The sequence below is a fragment of the Canis lupus genome, chromosome 23, assembly GCF_003254725.2.
Source record: "Canis lupus dingo isolate Sandy chromosome 23, ASM325472v2, whole genome shotgun sequence".
Classification (NCBI taxonomy): Eukaryota; Metazoa; Chordata; class Mammalia; order Carnivora; family Canidae; genus Canis; species Canis lupus.
The window spans coordinates 23,597,509-23,621,555 of record NC_064265.1 but is presented as its reverse complement, the minus strand read 5'-3'; the positions used below and the strand labels follow the sequence as shown (position 1 = coordinate 23,621,555).

The 24,047-nt window shown below is 39.3% G+C and overlaps 1 protein-coding gene across 1 annotated transcript in view; it reads left to right on the top strand.

The window, feature by feature from the left end:
• KCNH8 (potassium voltage-gated channel subfamily H member 8) overlaps positions 1 to 8,454 on the top strand; it is a 367,898-nt gene extending 359,444 nt beyond the window's left edge. The window contains exon 16 of the mRNA XM_025448969.3: positions 5,320 to 8,454. Coding sequence (XP_025304754.1) covers positions 5,320 to 6,024 — 705 coding nt within the window. The 3' untranslated portion in view covers positions 6,025 to 8,454. The remainder of the gene's footprint in view (positions 1 to 5,319) is intronic.
• Positions 8,455 to 24,047: the final 15,593 nt, after the last annotated feature.

The following is a 24,047-nucleotide window of genomic DNA, read 5'->3' as shown; positions in this document are numbered from 1 at the left end:
GGCAAAGAGCTACACAAGTGATGCTAAAACTTGGAGACTCTATTTCTCCCAAATTAATTCTGTAAAAGCATTAACAGCATGGTTTGTCTCTCCGTGCTGAGGCTGAAGAGGAGTTATATATGTCCTTTATTCTCTTTGGGCTAAATGTTTCCTGGGTCAGTATTCCCTACCATGAAGAAGTTTTCAACTGAGCTGTTTTGCATTATCAAATGCAGATACTGGGGATCCTGGCAAGCATCAGTTATATGTAGGGACCAAACATTAACTCCATTGTATTATTTAATCCTCACAACAAAGTATCTGTGGACATATGATTGAGGGTGAGAAGTAGCATCACATCAGTGGTGCAAATTAAACATAAGAAAAGAAAAACAGATACCTTGGAAATGTAGGCAACAATAACTATTTCTTAGCAAAAAGAAGTTCTGAGAAAAGCTGGATATGGCAAAAAATAGAAAAATTGTGGCAATTAGTGACTTCCTTCTTAAAGGTATGGGATGATCACTTTGTGGATTATCATGGATAATTGACCAGTCCGGTGTCACATGAGTGTTTCTATTCATGACAGAAGATGCTGCTAAACAAGAGCAAATGTACTGCCTAAAAATCTGCTAAACACCTAATGATTCGTGTGGTAAAATACATGTTACTGGGAGAACAGAGAAGAGAAGAATCTTTAGATGATCCAAAGTTTTGGATAGAAAACTGAACCACTTGGAAGCACAGATGGTGTTTTCAACACTTCTTTCTAGCAGTTGGGACTTTGGAAGGGATAGAGAAATCTTGGATGTGAACAATTGGCTCTGCAGATGGTGATGGTGAACTGGTTTGGCCGACAGTTTTAAATCCCAGACTGATGGGTTCTTATTCACAGAAGAATTAAGAGAAGGAAGTGGAAGGAGGGGGGAATGAATAAAGGAATATAATTTAATACACAAGGGGAAAATGTGTATTAAGTTATGGTTTATTTATCAGTTTTATAAATAGAAATAATCAGAAGGCCACATCTAAAATAGCCAGCTACGGTAGCAACCAGAGATGCAAAAAAGTTTACCAAATTTCAGCTGATAAAACAATTCTGAATAACTTAATTAAGTTTGTCACTTGGCACTCATAGTCATGAGATATGGGAGTCAGTAAATAGGTGCCACTAAAAAATGTGATGGGGGGACACCTGGGTGACTCAGTTGATTAAGCATCTGACTCTTGATCTCAGGGTCAAGAAAGAGAGGAAGAAGAAAGAAAGAAAAGAAAGAAAAGAAAGAAAGAAAGAAGAAGAAAGAAAGAAGAAAGAAAGAAAGAAAGAAAGAAAGAAAGAAAGAAAGAAAGAAAGAAAGAAAGGAAGGGCATTGAGCATCTTTAATTAGTAAAACAATCCCTAAAATGGATTAGAAAAGAATCCAAATCCTATCCTCACCCCATCCCATCCCCTTACCAACATTAACCTTTTCAACAACACCTGGAAAAATGGGGTCATTCACCTAGAGGTATGAGAGGAAGAAGTGAGGGAGGGAGGGAGGGAGGGAAGGAGGGAGGGAGGGAGGAAGGAAGGAAGGAAGGAGGGAAAAGAAAAGAAAAAAAAGAAAGAGAAAGAAAGAAAGAAAGAAAGAAAGAAAGAAAGAAAGAAAGAAAGAAGAAAGAAAGAAAGAAAGAAAGAAAGAAAGAAAGAAAGAAAGAAAGAAGAAAGAAAGGAAGGAAGGAAGGAAGGAAAAGAAAGGAAGGAAGGAAGAGAAAGAAAGGAAGAGAGAGAGAGATAGGGCTTGTTAAGGGCTTTGTAATATCCACTTAAAAAGAGGCTGTATTGGGCACCTGGGTGGCTTAGTTGGTTAAGACGCTGCCTTCGGCTCAGGTCATGATTTCGGGGTCCTGGGATTGAGCCCCACATTCTTCCTGTTCCGTGAAGACTCTGCTTCTCCCTCTCCCACTCCCCCTGCTCTTGCTCTGTCTGTCTCTCTCTCTCTCAAATAAATAATATGTATTTTTAAAAAAAGAGATAGTATCTTCTAATATGAGTAACAGAAGACATTTAAAGAATTTGAGCAGGTGTTGAGGTAAGTGGGAAAACTTTGGTTCATTTGATCTGGAATGATTTTTGTTTGTTTTTACTGACCTATTTTTGCAGTACTCTGGTTTTAAGTTGTATTTTGAAGGCATATCTCCTTAAATGGATGGAGCCTTGTTCACAAAGTAGCCCCAACAAGCTTTTTTAGCAAATGCACATCTTAGCATGCTATAAAAAGGCAGAAAGCCTCACCACCCTTGTAGAGACTTCATTCTTTGCTTTCCACATTTGATTAAGAATAAGGCCTTTCCTGTTTTAGAATGAATTTTGTTAGCAAGCCCAGCAGAAAGCAGTAAACAAAAGTGCCGTGCCTCTTACTGCAGTTTTTGTGGCAGTATGTTGTCACTTTCAGCGTCACCAGAGTATCCACCTCCAGGAGATGCCGTGTTTCCTTGTGACAGTTGCCTTTGTCCTTGGGAAGTGAGAGATCCCATATCCAACAGGGATTAATTCTCTTCATGTAACTTTAATAAGGTGCAGGGGTGTTTCCTCAGTGACACAGTGACAGAAATCTTGATATAAATTGATCTTTACCCTTCAGAGCTAAAGAAAGCTCTATTTCCTTGGATTCTTTGTTTGCTTTTAGTTCAGGCTAATATAGTGATTTTGTTTTCTGGAAATGTTAATGCTTCTTTACATTCTGGGAGCCAGTCAAGACTCTCGATTCTCATTCGAAGTTCATTGCCCCGAAGTTGTGATAAGTGCACAGTAAAAGTTGGATGTCAAGGATGTGGCTATCAAAAGCTATTTCACCCATGAGAAAATACCTGTCCATCTTGAAATCTAGAAAAAAATAGTTCATCAGAAATATATATGTTGGTGTATTGTCTGGCTCCAAATTCCCCTTACTGCACACTGTTTTTGTTGTTTTATTTGTATAATTTAATATGAGGAGGTTTTGCTCTGCTTAATACATCTCTGACTTAGAGATGATGCCATTTACTTACTTGATGTTGAATTAACACTTCAGATAGATTTCACACATGAAGCTATCTTTTTGTATCATCTGGGCTCTTCACAAATTCTGAGCACATTAACAAAAATCTCTCAACTCTTAATCAATACCTCCTTCTCCAGGTGATTATATATTATAACAGAAAGAGCACCAAAATAAGAAGGCCTGGATTCCAGACCAAAGAATGAAATAAGGGACCTTAAAAATGTTGTTTAAGTTCTGAGCCTTAGTGTCCCCATTTTATAGGTGGGGAAATAATAATGTATCTCTGCCTATCTTAGCACTGTTTATAAATCCAATAGAGAAAAAGGTACCTGAAATCACATTGTATCATAAATTTACTCAAACATTTATTGAATAACATAATTGTTGATGTGCTTAAAATGCAAAATGGTTCTTCAAAGACTATCTTTATTCAAGCCTAATAAAATGCCTATTAAAAAGCATTTTACTGGGAGCTAATGTACCTCTGGTCAATTCGATGCAGAAATGAAGCTTAGACATTTCACAGAAATGAATGGTCAATATATCCCTTCAAACATCTCGTTTAGTGTCAGCCTTCTCTTCTGAAATTTGGATAAGAGAGCTAATCAGTTCAAGATGGAACCCATGGGTGAATGTCTGCAATGCCAAGATCCAGATCCTGATTTAAGTGTGACCCATGCACTTTAAAATTGAGGCTTGGCAGGTAATAAAATTAGACAATCTCAAAACACATAGTTAAAATGTAGTGAAAATCTCAAAACACATAGCATCTTTCTCAGATTCACTATTTTGCTTCTTAAATGTGAGGCTCAGAGGTATCTTTTTATCACCCAAAGTTTCAGATCTGTTGAAAAGCCTGGACAGGCATTCGATTGAGTCCCTCGAGTTCCATGCTAGCAGCAAGGCACAAATACTTTTGGCCTGGCAACTTCAAGGCAGGTGTTACCAGTTGGTTGCCTGAACCATGGAAAAACCTCCTTCTGGCCTTTTTTAAAATGCCTGATTCAAGCGGCACTACCTCCTGATGGGCCTGCCAGGGAGAATTAGTTTCAGAACGCACTCACAGGAAGTGAAATGAATTAAGCTGCTGGAGGAATTAGGAATGTGTACGTAAATGTTGAAAAAAGTTTGCCCAAAACAGCAATCTTGGATCTGGCATCACTGAAGTCGAACTTGCCTTTTGTTTTGTTTTGTTTTTTGAGGATAGTCAATGGGTTCAGGTGCTTATATTGGAGTTTTGTGGTTCATGATAGAATAATCAAGTCACAGAAGGTCCTTTATAAAATACAATCATAGCAATGAAGGCAAAGTATTACACCATCGTGTTATTGTTACAAATCACCAAAGATTAGAAAATACATGTTTGTGTCCTGCTTTCTTTTCCTCACTTTGAAGAATGTAAGCACTCCAGAAAAGCTAGATTCAATCTTCTGGTGGTCTTCCATGGTTAGAAAAAAGTGATGTGGTTGGCAAGAAAATAGATCCTCTGACAGATTTTATTATCGGTTTTAAGTATAAAATGAATAATGAAGACTTTTCAGTGGGTCTTAGGTGTTTGAGGGTTGTGTCTACTTGGAAAATCTTACAAAAGGTAAATGTCTTGGCTAGAAAAGTGAATAAAGCACATACCACATAATCTGGGTTACAATTCCACAAGGCTCCAGGTTCACTGATCTACCACAACGCCCCAAGGCTCCACACCATCTGATCTGCACCTACCTAGCTTTCAGGTTTCTCTTATTTGGCTGTGTTCCCTCTTTCTGCAACTCCCTCCCTCACCGATCTGGTGCAGGTTCTTGCTTACCACCTTCATCATCCCTGAAGGCTAGTTTGCCCCTGAACCTACAATGAGCATGGATCTCAACCAAAAATGACGAAAGTGAGGGTTATTATTTACTATCTACTCTGGACAGATGGTGTGCTGAGTGCTTTACATACAATACCCACCACTCCATACTGGTTTTTGAGGTGTCTGAGGATGATTTGTGTGCACCACTGTGTAACCCATTAACTTAAGGTACTGTCTGTATGTACGAGATACAAGAGATAATTGACCCACGTCTCTAATTTAGTTCAAGAACCCCAGAGTCACTGATTAAGAACACAACTATGAATATCTCTGTAGGTTCCCTCAGAATAAGAATGGCTGTAGATTAGGTGCCCAACTTTCCCATCCACCCCTTGGACTTGGCTGGAGTTAGAGGTGGGCAGCCTTTCAGTCCTTCGTATTGTGAAATCTCATTTCCCTGCCTCACTGCTCTCAAAGCACTGCCATGCACCTCTGACTATTGCTTTCTGCTTTGCTTTATCCACGCAGGTAACGACATTGACTCAGGAGGTCTCTCAGTTAGGTAAAGACATGAGGAATGTGATGCAACTTCTAGAAAATGTTCTTTCACCTCAGCAACCGTCACGGTTTTGCTCTCTGCACTCCACATCCGTGTGTCCCTCCAGGGACAGCTTACAGACCAGGATGACCTGGAGCACACACCAACCTTGCCTACACTTACAAGCTGGGGGAGCTGCTTATACTCAAGCACAACTCTGTCATGGTAATGTCACCTCACACATTTGGAGTGTGGATCCCTCCTCTGTGGGGAGCAGCCCCCAGCGAACTGGAGCTCATGAGCAAAATCCAGCTGACACTGAACTTTATCATTCTCCAAACCTTGATTATTCACCTGCGCACTACCAGGTCGTCCAAGAAGGTCATCTGCAATTTTTAAGGTGCATCTCCCCACATTCAGATTCTACACTGACACCTCTGCAGTCCATTTCAGCGACCCTCTCATCCTCCCTCTGCTCCTCCTCAGAAACGTCCTTGCATCTGGTTCTCCCAAGCAGATCAGAGGAGGGCAGCTTCAGCCAAGGAGTCACGAGTTCCTTCAGTCTGGAAAACTTGCCAGGATCTTGGGACAGGGAAGGAGCAGCATCAATCTCTACGGAACCCTTGGAAAACTTTCCACTGGAAGTTGTCACAAGCACAGCAGAAATGAAAGATAGTAAAGCCATAAACGTATGATATTTGCGCACGTGCAGCAGCTGCCAGTTCCAAACCCACCACTGCATGACAGCTTTAGTTTGCCTTTTTTGCCTCGGGCAGGTGTGAAGACTGGGCTAAGCTGGGAGTCCTGCAGGAGCGTGCGTGAGGAGCCAGCCGAAGGCGAGCCACATCCATACTGTAGCAAGCACTTGCTAGATCCTTAGGAACATAGCAGAAACCGTTCCCTCTACAGGCATTCACTTACCCGTCTGTTTCACAGACTTTTTAAAAGTCCAAAGACCCTGAGGGTCTGAGCAGCTAGAAGTTCCAGACAAAGAATCTGTGGATTCATTTTGTCCTAGGTGACTTTTGTGAAATGCAGCAAAGGTTTTTCCTGAGTGCCTGCTTGTCGTTCCTGAACAATATCCATAGCACTGTTGGCCTCTGGAGTGCACAGCTCCTGCTGATCTATTTTTCTTTTTGTGAAGGCAAAGGGACAATTATCACTGCATGTCATCTCCTAGACAATCAGTCAAATAGAGCTGGTGGCCAGTGGTTAGCTATTGCACGTTACTTGCCATGTAAATGAACATGTCTTTATTTATCGAAAAAAAAAAAGAGAGGCTATTTTTATATCCTTGGTATGAAATATGTATTTAAACTATTTAAAATATTTATAAAGAAATGAATGTTTTCTTTTCATTTTGGTAAAAAAAGAAAAAGCTTGCCGTCTTAAGAAATGCACTACTGTTATGTATAGTAGATCAAAAACTATTTATTATTAAGAGGATGTAGTTTCAAAAGGAATCCCCCCTTTTATTTGCATGCAGTTTGCAACAAATGTATCCTCACACTTCGGGATTACAAAGAAACAGTGAGGTCATATTTTATTAATGAAATAAAAACATGGACTGAGTGTCAAATATGTGGGCTCTGGCATGGTGGTAGGCAGGGCTCCACCTCGTTAGGCTCTGCTGACTCACGCCAACGACCCGAATTAAGGCTGCCCCCACTGTGCTGGCATAAATGTCTCCCCTCCAGGCATCAAACTTCATTGTTCAGGAACCCAAAATTGGTCTGTGGGATATGAGATCTCAACTACTTTAAGCCATTCTGATCTCAAAATGAGGGAGAGAACCTTGGCTGTATGCTTCCTTTGTGCTATTCTTGAGGGAGAGATTATACACCAGTGCAAATTCCAAAAGGGAGCCCAGACTTCTGAGCAATGACTTGTGAGAGTAGTAAGGCCAGCTTACACTGGATCAGTGTTTTCATTTTTTTCTGTAAAGCTCTCAACAAAGCTGTAAGTTATGCAGCGCAGGTGTTTTCATTCTCATTTTGCAAAGAGATAAAAAGAGATTACACAGCTCAGATGCCGGAGATGGTCTAGAACCTATAATTCTCCCTGCATCTCAGCCAAATGCAAATTCAGATGCTGGCTTGGGAATGGTTTAAACACCTTCACTCAACTTTTATTTGTTTTGGGTTTTTTTTAAAAGATTTTATTTATTTATTTCAGAGAGTGAGCACAAGCCTGAGCAGGGGGAGGGGCAGAGGGAGAAGCACACTCCCCCCTGAGCAGGGAGCCCCATGTGGGGCTCCATCCCAGGACCCTGGGATCATGACCTGAGCCGAAGGCAGACGCTTAACCAACTGAGCCACCCAGGCACCTCTCAACTTTTATTTGATGTTTAAGGACATTTAGGGCCAAATCATCCCAGACATTCTTAGAAAACATCCCATTTACATTCTGGAGTCTCAGGTTCTTTTTTTTGCATCACAAAAAATAAACAGTCTGAGAATTGTATCATTAAAAACATCTAAACAAACCAAAAGCTCTGATGTGTGAATCTTGTACCCTAAAATTGGCTGGGCAGCAGAAAGAAATCTGTATGAAAAAGGAAATAGTACGTGTGTATCAACATATTACTCAAGACAATGCGTTCTACTTCTCCACCTCCAAAATTTAATCTCTCCTTACCTAAGTGAATGGGAAAATTGAGGCAAAGGCAGCTTTCTAGATTTAAAGTACTCAGGTTTGTATTAATTCTCCCTTTTGTTCTCCTGACCTATATAGTCATTTTTAGTACCATTCAAAAAGAACGGTATTAGTGTGTGAATATTCTTCTGGCAAACTAGCACTAATTATTGATGCTAACAATAATGACTGACATTCTGTTTTTTGAGTAGTGACTCTGTACCAACATATATTTAGAATTTAACATGTTATATTTCCTCATATAATTGTCAAACAATGCTAAAAATGACTTACTATTATCCTCATTTTGTAAATGAATAATTGGGCCATGGACTTTTTTTTAACTTACCCAGTCACATTGTTTTAAATGATAAATCCAATAACCCATAGCCACTCGGTATCCTCTTCATGTCCAGATCTGTTCTTGCTGTCTTTTAAAACTTTACTAGTAATTACTTCCTTTTGAAATCTGTGAATAGAATAAAATAAAATATTTGTGTGTTTTTTTTTTTTTTTAAGGAAGCATACAGATGGGACAAATTAGCTAACCTGTGAGGATTTGAGGAAGCCCCTGTGAAATGTCTGGAAACATGCCCATATTTTTCCAGCCAGTCTCTCCTCTGTATCTGCACTTAATGGCTGACCTTAGGCATAAGAATCAGATACCTGCCCTCATAGGTCTGCAGCTGGATGAAAATGAATGATCACCCATAGTAAGTGAGGGCTCTCATTGATTTCTTAGAGGAGGGCACCTACTTCAGTCCCAACTTACTCTTTATTCACCTTTTCCCTCATCATCATTATTCTGAGCAGAACTCCTCCATATCCTGGGCAGCCAGAATGACACATTTTGCTTTGTTTGTTTATGTCTGTTGTGATATTATTCCAGGAAATGAGAATCCCAAGTTTTTCTAGGTATTTGATTTTCCAAACATTATTGCAATGTAAGTAGCAGAAGCCCTTGTCTACTTATCAGGGATGCATGTTTGGATCTCTACCTACCAACTCTGCTGAAGAAGCAAAACAGGGATCCAGAAGAAAGAAAAGCACTTATTTTCTTGGTCAAGTATATTTTCTTTAAAACAATACTGAGGACTAAAGTCTTCTGTGTAGCTCTAATTAAGAGAACCAGACAGATTAACAGGACTTTATTTTAATTCAACGTAAGAAATTTCTGGTAATTAAAGCCACTTACAAATGGAGTTTATTGCCTTGAGAGATGGTAAAATCACTAATAAAGTGTCCTTTGAGAGGTTGCATAACTACGTGACAGGAAAATTGTTTTCCAGAAGGATTCTGTATTGGGTGGGAGGTTAACAGAATACATGCATCAGAATCACATGGGGTGCTTGCTTAAACTTTAGATCTGGCTTCAACCAAGTGCCTTTGGGTGGGGCCTGATATCTCCCACTTAAACTCCCTGGGTGATTTATATGCACTAAATATTGGGAAATATTGGTATGGAATCTATAGTAGTACAAGACTGAGTCCTACCTAATTTATACACAGGTGGACTAGCATCTACATTCTGTTAAAGATAGGTCTGAGTCTGTCATTGTATCAGAAAGACCTGGTCAACCTCTATATCAGTAGTTTCAAACTTCTGTTCAAATGATGTATTTCCAGGGGATCTTAATAAAATTGAGATTTTAGGGACCTGATTCCTAAGATATGGGCTGGGTCCCAAGCAATTCTGATATAGATGTTCCAGGGAACAAACTCCAGAAACGTTACCCTAAGCTGTGTCATCATCCCTTAGATAATGAGTAGTTGGTTCTGTGGGGGGCAGACCAGCTAGAGTCAAACAATCAAAACTGACAATTATGTACCATACTGTTTCCATGGCATTCTTAATAAATCGATAAATTTTTTCATGAAAATAAGTGATCACTTTCTTCAAGAGCACTTTGAACGTTCCTTCATTACTGGTAATGGCTGAATGCCTACTATGTGTCATGTACTGGTACCTCTTGATTTGTCGTAGGTCTTTGTTCTCTTGTTTAACTTGGATTTTCTAGTAGGAAGAAAAAAATGAAAATGCCTTTTGAAGCCTTATGAACTTGTCAGTTCTTCCTGAATAGGGAGGAATCATATTTGGATGTGAAGTAAACCAACTACTTGGTTAGAGAATGACAGTTGCTATTGATGGCCCCTGTGTGAAATGGAACTGCTCATGTCAAGATTATGATTTTATCCAGAGCAATGAAAATAGCTTGTTCCAAATAGTTCTTGCTACAGCTGCTTCTTCTCATGAGGTGTAAGATCATCCTTATAAGACATCACCTTTACTAGAAAGTTTTGTAACACTCCAAATGGATTCTCCCCTTAGATCACCATCACCACTGAAAACAGAGCCTCAGAACCTGTGCAGTTTCCATGAAAGACTGCTCTAAGAGGCTTCTCCTTTGCCTGCTTCTTTCAGTTTATCCAAGGGCACACACTCCAAAGAAATACAATGTTGAGGAAAGGGCAGGAGTTTTGGAGAGACACAAAGGAGTGTTTGCCTCCAGCCATTTTTCCTTGCTCTATGACCTCAAACAAGTTATTTAACACTTCTGAGCCTCCATTTCTTTATCTAAAAATCGGGTATTAAAATATATCTAACTTGCAGAGTCTTTGTGAAGAGTCAATGAAGTAATTTATGTGAAAGCACATTGCCTGACATATAGAGAATACTAAGCAAATGTCAGTTGGTCTCCCCTGGCTCTCCTACTTCCTCTGCCTCCTATCTCTCTCTCCCACTTCCCTTCCAAATTTCTCCATCCTTCCTTCCCCCTACCTCTTCTCCACCTGCTTACTCCCTAGCTCTCCCTCTTTCTCCATCTCCCTACCCTGACATCTCCATTCCCTCTCTCCCTCTCCCTTCTCTTTCCTTCTCCCTACTTCCTCTTTCCCCTAAGAGTCTCAGGCTAACTTCTGAAAAATGAGCTGCCTTTGACATTTTCTCCACAGAAGCCACAATCTAGCTTTTACGCTATGTCACCTGCAATCTATTCCTTACAGTATTACCAATCAAGTCAACATTTACCTTTAAGAAAAAGTTGTGGGGGATGCACCAGGGGAATAATATGCCACCTTTGCTCCTAGCCATCTTAGCTCCAACCTGTGTGGCTTCTGATTTCTATCCAAATTTTAGTAATCAAAGCCTCATTTTATTTTTTTAAATATTTTATTTATTTATTCATGAGAGACACAGAGAGAGAGAGGCAGAAACATAGGCAGAGAGACAAGCAGGCTCCATGCAGGGAACCCGATGTGGAGCTCCATGCAGGGAGCTCCATGCAAGGAGCCCATGACTCCAGGATCACGCCCTGAGTCAAAGGCAGACGCTCAACTACTGAGCCACCCAGGTGCCCCCCAAAGCCTTATTTTAAAATCTTTACAATTACAGAAAGATCCAGGAAATGTATTCATCAATATGAACATGTATCTCTTTTTTTCTTGCCCATAAAGTTTCTCTGAAGAAATTTGCTGTTGCCTCAGAAATCAGACATATATATGTCATGCCCACCACCCTGAGATACAGAACACCTGAGTACTGTCAGCCAAAAGCCTCAGAAATTTCCCTGCAGCACGGGGCCTTGCCCTGTTGCCCATAGCTCCTGTAGCTGGAAGCCGAGATGAAGAAACGTCTGCCACTTCACACAGATGTCTTCAAAGTTTCCCCTCGTTATCCCATAGAGAGAGTAGGTCCCACCAGAGGGAATAAGCTAAATGTCACTCCCTGCAGCTTGTGTCCTGAAAGAATCTGTTCCTTGGGTTGTAAAAGTCAACAGAGCCCTGAATAAACCTCGCAAAAGACAGGAGGACAGCCCAGTGAGGCAGAGACCAGCACATCTGCATCTGTTGTTCAAGGGAATTAAATAAAATGTATATTCTAGAAAAAATAGCTGAGTGGGCAAGATGCTTCCTATGGGCAAAACTATGCCTCCTCAGACTATTTGCTTCTGCCTTAGGTTTTTCCCCTGGAGATAAGGGGGTGGGGTGGAATTTAATACTGAATTTAAGGCTCTGTTTTGGGTTGTTTTTTTATCTTTTTTTTTTTTCAGTTGGCTGGTAAAAATAGAACGTACATATGTGATATATTTGAGTACAACAGAGAATAAAATGGGAGGAAGTGAACTTAAAAGAGTATCCATGCTGTTTGTTTTTGTAAGAAACCAGAAGGGATATACTAACATGAAGGGACCATTTTTATTTAAGAATTCCCTCTGGAGTAAAGAGTACTCTATCCCTTTGGTACTCTTGCTTTCAGTGGTAAATTTTCTACCAATACTAATTTCCTGAACCCCAACTGGCAGTTCATTCTCCACTATGGTTTATTTGTCGTGAGGGAGAATTATTTCTGAGCTCAGCATGGGGATCAGTGTTAACTGCTGCTGAGGAAGGGGCTCAAACTCAGCTGCATCTCCCAGGTAACACAGAGGTCTCTGAGTGGCTGCAGCTAAATGGCTAACACTCTCTAATGTTTTTGGAGTCCCTTGCTGTGATTGGCAGTGATGTTCAGGAGCCCCCAGGTTGATACGCAGATTTCTGAAAGTTGCCATGGTAACCCATTACCCAAAATGAGTCATGAGAGTCCCTGCTCTAGTCAGAGGACCTGTAGAACAAAGTCAAATTTTTATTTCCAGCTCCTAGTACCCAAAAATATTTGAGCCCTAGACCTGAAGCATTTAGTATACCTCTGGTTAACTTACAGAAAAACTTATATCCACAGAAAAGAGACAGCATTTCTGACTCTTGGTTTTCAAAGTATGGTCCATGGAGCAGCAGCAGCTTCATCTGGGAGCTTGTTAAAAATGCAGAATCTTAGACCCCATCCCAGAGCTACTGAATCAGGGTCTGCATTTCATCAAGATCCTCAGGTGTACGCATTACAGTTTTGCAGAAACACTTAAATAAACATTGGTTCTTGGCTTGCCACTCATTAGAATCAACCAGGCTAGCTTTTATAAACCAGATTCCTTGCCCTAACCTCAAAGATTCTAACTTAGAGTGGGCCCCAAGTACCAGTAATGTTTAAATCTCCCCATGTAACTCCAGTATACACCCAAGGTTAAGAAAACACTGTTCTAGAATAGTGGTTCTCAAAATATGGTACCTGGACCAGCACCATTAGTATTACCAGGAACTAGTTAGAAATGCAAATTCACAGGCTCCACCCAGACCTACAGAGTCAGAAACTCTGGGGATGGGCCCCAAAAACCTCTATGATTCTGATGCCTGCTAAAGTTTGAGACTTCTGCTCTAGTCTAGACAGCAAAGGAACCAGTAGCGCCTAAAGCAAGTCATAAGCAGGAAGGAGTTTGAATATAATAGTATATTATTATTATATGTTATATTTAATAAAATGTACATCAATATCTACCTTCTTCCAGGAGACTCATCATTTTCTATTTCAAATCTCTCTCTATGTTTTAAAACCATACTGATAAGTGAACATGTCACTTTCTAATTAGAATAGGCTCCTAACTTTTCTATTTCTATAGGCTAGCCTAATGACATCCTTGTGAAAAATCTTATTCTTAGGAGGCACTGGTACATTTTAGTTTTATAAGGCCTAGCTTGATAAAGGCTTGGTGTTGGTTACAACAACAAGTCAAAATTACAAGATTAGTGAACCATGGTTGGAGAGAGAAGTTTCTCCCCCGAGAGTACAGAAAATGTATCCCAAGAAAAACCAATCTAATGTTTTTCCTAGTTTTAATTACAGATAGTTGTTGTGTTTAGAAATCAGGGCTTTAGTGCCGCCTGCAGCCCAGGGTGTGATCCTACAGACCTGGGATTGAGTCCCATGTCAGGCTTCCTGCATGGAGCCTGCTTCTCCCTCTGCCTGTGTCTCTGCCTCTCTCTCTCTCTCTCTCTCTCTGAATAAATAAATAAATCTTTTAAAAAAAGAAATCAACACTGAAATATAACACTGAAATATAAAAACACTGTTTATATTTCAACACTGAACCAGCTGCATATATAAGCCATGAGAGTAATAGTATGCCATTTTGATCACATTTGTAGATGTGAGGCACCTATTTTTGAGGGTTTTTGTATTTAGACTAGACTAATGGATCTGAACTTATCTAATATGTGGTTAAAATGATCTTTTTAAAACAAAATATTTATTTATTTATTCATGAATAAAGAGAGAGAGAGAGAGAGGCAGACACATAGGTAGAGGGAGAAGGCGGCTCCCTGCAGGGAGCCCAATGTGGGACTCGATCCCAGGACCCTGGGAGCATGCCCTGAGCCAAAGGCAGATGCTCAACCACTGAGCCACCCAGGCATCCCTAAAACTATCTTTATAGAGATATTTGCTAAAGCAAATGTATATAATAAGGCTTAGGCTGAGACAAACTGAGTTTTTAACTCTACTACTCAGCTATTTGACTTGACAAGACAATTATATTCTCCTACTCTTCATTCCCTCATATCTGAAATGGGATGCATTAATTTGAGTTCCCCTAGTAACATATCCTGAGACAAAAATTGTAGTAAAATAGAATATTTGAGGGATGACTTCAGGAAACACTGGTGGGGGAATGGGGGAATGCGGAAATGAGATAAGGAGGGGGAAGGAAGGAATAACACATAAAAAATGTGTTGTTGAGCAATAATCACTGTGAGCAACTGAGACTCAAAAGCCCCACGTTGCTCTGGGAGACATTGTAGAACATGACCATGAGTTGTCCCACTTGAGGAGGAAGAAGCTGGTGTATTCATCCCCTAGGTCCCATTTGTTAATGGCTGAGGGCTGCTCCCAGAGATGTTAGCTTCTCAGTATGCCAGGCCTGCCCCATGGAAAGGCAAAGACAAAGCCTCAGCAGAGAGTCACAGATGCTTGCAGAAGAATGCCTTGGGAAAGGAGTGGAATGGTGTGTGCACGGTGGAGATGGGCAGACTACCAGAAGAATCTGCTACCTGAAGTATGTATCAGGTCGAGTCAAAGACAGAAACCAGTAATTAGAACAGAAAATACTTGATATAAAGAATTATTGTTTATGGAGGATTACCTCCAAAGAAGAGATGAAAGAGAATGCTAAAGATACCCTATGGCAGAAGGAGAGTCCCCAAGAGGAACAAATTTGGAAAAAGGGGCCTCAAGGCTAGAATCTAGACTGAGTGATAGACATAGCACATTGGCAGCAGGGTTTACCTGGTTGCCTGGATAAGAAATGTCCATAGTCTCTGGACTGAGGCTGGAGGGCAGGAAAATGCATGCAGGGCAAACAGGAAACCCCTGCCAGGTACAGGTGGACCAAGCCTGGTGCCAGAATTGGCAAGCCAAAAGTCAGCTTCACTGAGTGTGCAGCACACTACTCGTCATCATGTACCACAGGAGCCAACCAAGAAGCAGCACACAGAAACCAGAATCCCCTCTCCTCTGTAGTGTCTTTCTAACACTGTCACTGGAAAAGGGGAAATATTTACAAGACATAGTCGACTATCTGTAATGGCAATGAAACAGGGCAATAACAAGTGGGTTTTGAGGTGAAAGACAATACTCTGACAGAAAATAATGCTATTCATATAATATCATTCCATATGAAGTAAATGGAATAGCATGTTTTAGGATTACTTTTTAAACTATGAAGTTATTTTTGATAATATTTTAAGTGAGTGTTTTTATTCAAAAACATCCTTAGAATTACTGTTTAGGGCAAAACCATGTTTTTCACTGACACAACTGATTTATTATTTTTTTCTAAAACATTGTTAGATATGATATTCTTAACAGTGTTTGTCTTCTGTGTAAGAATGTTATAAATTGACTCCTGTATTAATACACCTCTTCTTTTGTCACCTAAAACTCCTTGAATGGGGACCAGGTCTTTCTTCTACAATTAATGACAAGTGCAATATGTCCATTTTAATGCGTGTAATAGAAGGACTCTAGCATTTTTTTTTTTTTACTGAAAATTTTGGTAAGCTGAAGGAAAAGGGAAGAGTATGGCTGGGGTACACAGTGAATGAGTGTCTGAGTAGTTAGAATGTCCTTGCTTTCCCCCCTCAAAGACCTTCAGAAAACCACATCTTATTTCTCACCTTTATTAGTGCAGAGTCAGAGAGAGTGCAATCAGAAACACTGAGTTTAAATTCTCTAATTTAGCACTTTTCTCTCTTATCCTCCTCACCAGTGATATGACTGACAATTAAAATATCACCTTGAGATGTCTTTATCACATACATATCCAATTAATTAACCTTTCCACTAAATGAATTAATCTCTTGACCCATCAATATGCTTCTGGCTATTAATTTATTGTTTCCTTTCAATTACCATTGATGTTCATAATCACTCACAACTCTTAAAAATAGAAAAACAATTTGTCTTAGGTCAGACCATCCTTCTTTCTTCCTCTTCCTCCTTGCTTCATGAAGCTTCAAAGGATTACAATATAACTCATGGGCACAGAAATAAATGACAAGAGGTGATCATGGATGGAGATACATCCTTTTTTTTTTTTTTTTTTTTTTTTTTTGAGAATTAAGCCCATGGTGGAACAATTGGTATTTTGAAGGAAGTGGTAACCGGGATCAAAGAGTTCCTAGATGACCACTGTTCAAGCCCAGTGTGGAGGCAATGTATATAGGGTGAGTTGACTTGGACCTGATGGCTTCTAAAATCTTTTCTGGTTTAAGATCCTCCAATCATGGGGAAACTGGAGAGAAGACTAAGGGAGAAAAATCTATAGGTCACTTGGACTCTATTCAGATGTGACCAAAACTAAAATTGATAGTTCATAAAAGCATGGAAGGGGACAGTCTAGTTAAGAGTGAGAAACAACTTAGATCGTAAATTTCCAAGTAGTTATTAATTCCTCAACTCACAAAGTGAAAGAAACTCAGCTTCTAGAGCCACCAGAGAGAATTGTATCCCTTCTTCTGTCTGACATGAGGACTGATTCTGGCCAGTTACTTAACCTAACTCTGGCATTCAACATAATTCTGGGGCTGGGACAAGAGACAGCAGTTAGATATAAGGTGAATCAAAGTGAAAGTAGCAGAACTGGGGATGCCCTACTACATGCACCCCAGGTATCTGCTGCTCTAGAGAGAGTTGATTTGGATTATTGGGGTTTGTGTAAATGAGTGTTCATGCTGGAGTTCCATACCCCTCTTCCATGACCTTCCTTCCAGGTTTCACCTTTCCCTCTTCTTTTCATATCAACATACGATGACTTTAATGAACTAACTGCTATATGCCAGGTACACTAAATATGTGCTCTCTCTAAATACTCCCAGTAAGGCCATAATATATCCTTTATTATCCCTTTATCACAAATAAGAAAGCAGAGGCTGAGAAATTATGCGATTTTCCACCACAAATTGGAGACACAGTCCTTCCTCTGATATTCCAAAGACCAAATTCGGCACAATTTCACAGAGTTGTTAGATCTACCTCAGACCTTCCTGGACATTTATAAACACATACTTAATTCTGTTCTGAACTTGAACTTGGAAAACAAATCTTATTAATAAAAACATACATTGTGTCTTCCCTTAATAGTATAACTGCATTTATTTGCACTGAGTCTCCTGATAAACCCGTTACGTTGTCAGCTTATGATATTAGGCTTATTTTATTGATGAGGATATTCAGGCAAGGTTGAACAAGGGTCTAAACCAGAAAGAAATTAAAACAGCTAATATTTAATGGAAACAGGTAACTACACTCAGAGTCTTATAGTATATTAATTCATTTTGTCCTAACAATAATCCTATCAGGGCATCACTGCTGTGATCTTCATTTCATAGCTGAGAAAACTGAGGATAAAAGTAGTTAAATAATATATGCAATACCACACTCCTGGTTAAGTGGCTGAACTAGAGTTTAAACCTAACTACATTGGTTCCAAAATCCTTGCTCTTAGCTCTATTCATATTCCAGTTTTATGCCTGTTATTACCTGTGTGTCTCTTTGGGTTATAAGCCATTCCAAGACAGCTAGTTTTTCAATTGATTCATATTCTCTACATAACAACCAGGACAGAGCCTGACACAAGATGGCTGCCACAAAATTGTGACTGGAAGGCCCTATAATCTCAACAGTGATTATTATTTGCAGGAGAAGTAATAAAAGATTGGTCATTATACGGCTTCACAGGATACATTTAGAACTCAATGCAAAGGGATCCCTGGGTGGCGCAGCGGTTTGGCGCCTGCCTTTGGCCCAGGGCGCGATCCTGGAGACCCAGGATCAAATCCCACGTCGGGCTCTCGGTGCATGGGGCCTGCTTCTCTCTGCCTGTGTCTCTGCCTCTCTCTCTCCCTCTGTTACTATCATAAATAAATAAATTTAAAAAAAAAAAAAAAAAAAAGAACTCAATGCAAATAACGGAAATGGCATTTAACCAGCTGCTCCAAAAGATCTCTTCTTGTGCTTCCAGATCTCCCCTTACTTGTGCAGCAAAGGTGAGATGTAAACAGGTTTCGACAGGGTACAGCATCTGTGTTCCAGTCTGGAACCCAGAGATGGGCAGGTCTCCACTCAACACATTCTATATAATCTTCCTCACCATTATTTATCTAAGATAACTCCCTTGGAGGGACTTTGTAAGAATTTGTATACTTTAGAGTATGATTTATCCAGCAAATCAATAATCTAACTACTCAGCATGACCATGCTTATTTTGCAAGAAATGAAAGTCAAAGGAAATGGCATTTTTGCTTAGGCTTAAAATCTTTTTTAAATTACCCCAGTCAATAGCCCAGATGCTGATAGTGGTAAAAAGAACAGAAATAAACACAAAAAGTTTTATTCCTCTACCCAAATCAAAACAGCAAGGCATTCACACACATTCAAGACAGGCAGGCACCTTTCTCCTTACTGTCTCGTTAAAGCAGGTACAAGTTAAATGTGACTCTTGTCCCCCCTGAACTATTCAGAGTTAAGCATGTATTTTTTTAATTGAAGCTTCCTTATCCTTGTTTGCTATGGGAGCTTTCCTTTAGAACCAAGCCCTTATTATTTATAAAGCTTGAGACTTAACAAGAAATGTCTCTGCTCTTCTTTCTTCCCTTTCTCCCATTCTATACTGTTGCCTCTCTTCCCTCAATTCATCCCGATACTCCAAGTTGAAATATCAACACAAGAGAGTCAGCCTAAATGTGAGGTAAAATATTTCCATCATCTGCTCAGAGACCTCTGCCAAATATCAAGGTTATTGACCCACGTGGAGTGTAAATATACTTTGGAAAGCACATGTCAAGGGACTTTGGTTTACATTATTCACTTGGGCCTTGCTCACAAGTAGGCTGCTCAAAAAGAAGGCTGTTGCCTGAGGCCACAGTAAGAGCAAGGCTACAGTGTGTTGCTTTTTTATGGCCCTAATATCAGTTGCCATGATTCATTTATAGAAAAACAAGTGGCTAAATTTTTCATTTACAGAAAGGAAATTTGACAGAGTAAAGGGGACTTCAGGTTTTTCCTAAGAAGTCATCTGCATTAGTTTTCAGTAATCATGATTGAGTACGATCTTTGCTACAGCAGTTTGTAGATAGCTAATTGTGGTATGCAGCTTCTGGCATGGCTCTCAGTGCTCCCTCTTTCCTGATGCTCATGCCCTTGCATGATCCCATCCCTGTGAGTGTAGGATAGTGACTTTCTTCTACAAACAGCACATGGTAAAAAATGATATGCTATCCTTCCCATTTTTAGGTAACAAAAGGCTGTGACTTCTCTCTTGCTGGTATTATCTCTCTCAGGTTCTTCTCACTTAATTACTGTGATGGAAAGCACCTCAAGGCAAGGAAGTGAGGGTTCTGGCCAGTGCCCAGAAAGGAACTGCGGCCTTCAGTGCAACAGTCCACGGAAAACTAAATCTCACCAAGAACCACAGTGAACTTAAAGCTGATCATGCCCCAACTGAACCCCCAGATTGAACCTTACAGTTTCTGCCTATATCTCAATTGCAGACTTTCAAGAGACCCTGCAAAACCATGCTCAGATTCTTGACCCGCACTATGATATAATAAGTATGCACAGTTTTGTGCCAATAAGTTTGGGAATAATTTACTATCCAGCAATAAATAACTCATACCATAAGAATTGGGGAATTTTCCCTTAAATTGAGCAGATGCCCTAACACCTGATCTCATTATAAAAGTAGCTGCAAAAATCCTCAAATATGGTCATGGGTTGCTTGATGAGCATGATGTAAGATAAAAAGGAATTCATTGGCCTTAAAAGTTCTTTCATCCAAAGTTGAACAGCTCTTAGTCTAAATACTAAAAACTGTGTTCTCTCCTTTGGACAGGACAAGAAAGCACTTGTAATTTTTGCCCTTTTTTCTACACAGCCCTTTTCCAGACCATTCAGTTACAATACAGTTGATGAGGTTTCTACTTTCTGTAGTTATCTCTCTGAATTCACAACCCTTTGACCACACTGATTGGTTTGCATGGTTTTCAAGTGTCATGCAGATGGTTCTACTGTCCATCTTATGCTGTTACTAGCTTCCATCTCAAACTTATCCCAATAACTACAATATTATTAGCTCCTATTTACCTATAAGGAAATCTGAGAGAGGTCATATGACATGTAAGTGGAAGAGCCAAAAACAGAATCCAGTCTCTAAAGCTCATTTCTTGGATCATTCAACTTTTTAATACCATTCCTTCTGGATTGTTTATGGAAATTAATTTAAAAATTAATTTCAAGATTTGCACATTGAAATGCACATTCAAGATTTTCTCATAGTTCCCAGTTCTATCTATTTCTACACTGACATCTTGTACTTAATATCAACCTTGTGTCTTCCTTGGTCATACGGTCCCTCCTCCAGCTTTGTGCTTTGAAAAATTTATTCTGATCTCTCCCTTGGAGTCTTAGAATCTTGGAATCCAGAATCTCAGTACTTTTACCAAACAGTCTCTCTTGCCTCCTTGAATGACTTAGAAAAGGCATGAATCTTAAAGTCTGACATTCCTTGGTTCCAGTTCTAGTTCTACCATTTACTAGAAGTGTGACTTTTGAGAAAGTTGCACAATGCCTCTGGTCCTCAGTTTCCTAACAGTTTTTTTTTTTGGGGGGGGGGGAGTTGGGGAAGAAGGAATAATCATGTGTCTTTTAAAAATTAAGTAAGATGCTAGATACAAAACATCAGCACAGTATAATGTTTTAGGTACTTAGCAACTTCTAATTCTGTCCTACCTGTCACTCTCTTTTCTACTGTCTCCTCCATTGCCCTTCCTATATAAATAGAAGGGAGTAAACTACTTTTCTTGGCTTATCAGTTCTTTCTCTACCTTGGCAAAACCCCACATCAATTGAATACACTATTACAATTTTTAAACCATATGCATCCTTCAGGGCTGTTTCTGTTGTGTTGTTTTTGGGTAACCGCTAAAGATTTTTTCAACATTACCACACAATAATACTACATAGTGTGTTAAATACCACACAACATTTCAAAGTGTTGGGGTAAGGGGACATTGGTGATGATATTAAATCCCAATTAATGTGAATATTGGCTCCTAGGTAGATAAATCAACAATCCCATGAGGTTATCTGCCTTTAGAATGTTTTGTAACCCTGACAAAATCCCCACAGGAGTCCAAAGATTGTCAGTGTGAGACCATGAATCAGATAATATGTGACAAACATTGTTTCTTGGCATGTGTCTTTTCTGATTCCATTACTCTTTCCTGAGATTTCACGTTGTATGAATCTGAAAGACACTCCACAGACCTGGTCTGATGTCAGTCCTTCCACATCAAAACATGTGATAATCATCCTACATTTATTTCCAAAAAACTATTTGTCCTTGATAGCATTTATTCATTTTCCTGATTAATTCCTGCTCTCTGTCTGTAATAGAGGAAAGGGGGCTCCAGTTTTTTGTATGAAACTGTGTTTTGAGCATTAAAGTTTGGGTGTCTTTTCACTTCGCTCATACCTTCAGACTGGGACACATAACAGATGCTAGGGTCACTTAAGAGCCAAAGAGGAGCCTAGGAAGAAGTCTGTTGATGACTTAACCACTCCATCAACAGGTTTACATCCCAGCATAGGACAAAGTTTCATCCTCTATCTTCAAGATATTTAATGGTTTCTTATCCAGATGATACAAATTGCTTTCTTATATTCAGTGCAAAGTTTCAAGCTTTAAAAACTTTTTTAAGGGATCTAAAAACTGATAGAATTGTCTCTTAATAAAATTTATATGTAAAAAGTCAGGTACTGTCATCTTTCCTTAGTCTCTTACCCATTGAATCATTGGTTGTTTTTTTTTTATAACCTGTGTGCAGAGGCTGGACTAATTTCTATAAAAATTTTAAGATGAAAGTGAAATTTCAATAAGATACGCATGGCAATTCACCCTTCAGCTCAATGTCACTTTTTAGGTTTATACTTTTAGAGTGCCATGAGATTTTCTTTCACAGGATTTAAATTTAAAAATACGTGCTACATAGTTGGTTAATGTCTCTTTCCTAATCAAATCATCACCTCTTTGGAAGCAGGCACCTTGTCTACTTGGTTCATCATTATATTATAGGTACTGCATACCCAATCTCTAACTTCCTCAGGCTCTCCAGGTTCTAACTCAGCAGAGTGGACCAGGAGATGATTATCAACATCCAAGACTTCAAAGTTTCTTATCTAAAGAACATGAAATTAGATCAAAGAATTATCCAAAAACCTGAAAGACGTTTTGGACCTAAAACTCAACCATACTTGAGTACAGAGGAAAGAAGTGAAGGAGAAAAAGATGAGAACTAAAAGGAAAAAGACAACATAAGAGGACATTGACTTTTTAACACAATCTTTGGAAATAAGGGAAAAAATAATAATTCTTATGTGACTGGTTATATTGTTACATTATTACCAAAGAATTACAGCACATTGCTCAACACCTAGGCTTTTAAAATTGATAAATAGATTGTTAATGGTATTATCTCTTACAGTTCGTGTGTTTCTATTGGGAACATAGTAAGATATCTGGTGTTTATATTTAATATAAATTTCTATGCTTTATCTATTAGGGGAAAATTGAATAAGGACACTGTGGTTTAGAATACCTCAAATTTCCTCAGCTGTAGCTCAGCATGCAGATATAATTAGTGGTGGGAATGGAAATTCCCTGCACTGGGAATTCTGGCTTTATTGCTATTAAATCTTCTGCACAGAGTTTGGGCCAGAAGGTCTTGGAACCACATATTCCATTTCCCCTTCCTATCCTGTCCCCATTTTTGCTACTGAGTAGATTTTCTCCAGGAACAAAACCATAAGATGTAAATGGTACCTGTTGCCATAGCAGCTAAAATGTTCAGTTCTACCTTCCTCCTCTCAAAAAGAGCTTAATGTATTCAATACCTTTCTTGAGGTTAGAACATAAGTTAGAAACTGGGCTAGGATTAGCTCAGATATTTTCTCAACCACTGAGGTATAGCATCTGTGTGAATTCATTGTTGATATTCTAAATCATTGTGAAATCACTTGTGGTATGAAAAAGAATCAACCAGATGATTGACTGATAGCTCTGTATTAATACCATCTGTCCAGAGGCTCTTCTAAGAGCTCTATGGCAAGACAGAACAAGGAACACTAACTCAGCCTGAACTTTCTATGGCTTAGAAAGTTGGTTACATCTCAAGTTAGATTTACATGTTTGATTCCCTGAAGTTTAATTTAGCAAGCAATACCCCATTAAGGTTGGCCCTCCCTCTGATTGAGTCAGATAATTACTTGCTTATACTTCCAAGCTCTCACATCCCTTCCAATTTATTTTGTTCTCTCAATGGAACTACTGTCTGCTTGGTTAGTTGAAAGGATTAAATCCTAACTGAAATAGAGGTAGGATTTTTTTTTCTTTGATGTGACTACTCTCTGTCTCCATAATAGAAACATGAAAGGCAGGAAGTCCCACAAATACTGTCACCACACTTATTGTCCATATCTGTCCATTTCAAGACATGGCTCTATGAAGCGGTGGAAAATAAAATAAGCAGATAAACTGTAAAGAAGGAAAACAAAGCAAACAAGCATATATCTACACAAGGACCTATACATTACTGTTCATGATAGCTTCAAAGTGGAAACAATTCAAATATTCATCAACAGAGGATGAACAAAATGCTACTCAGC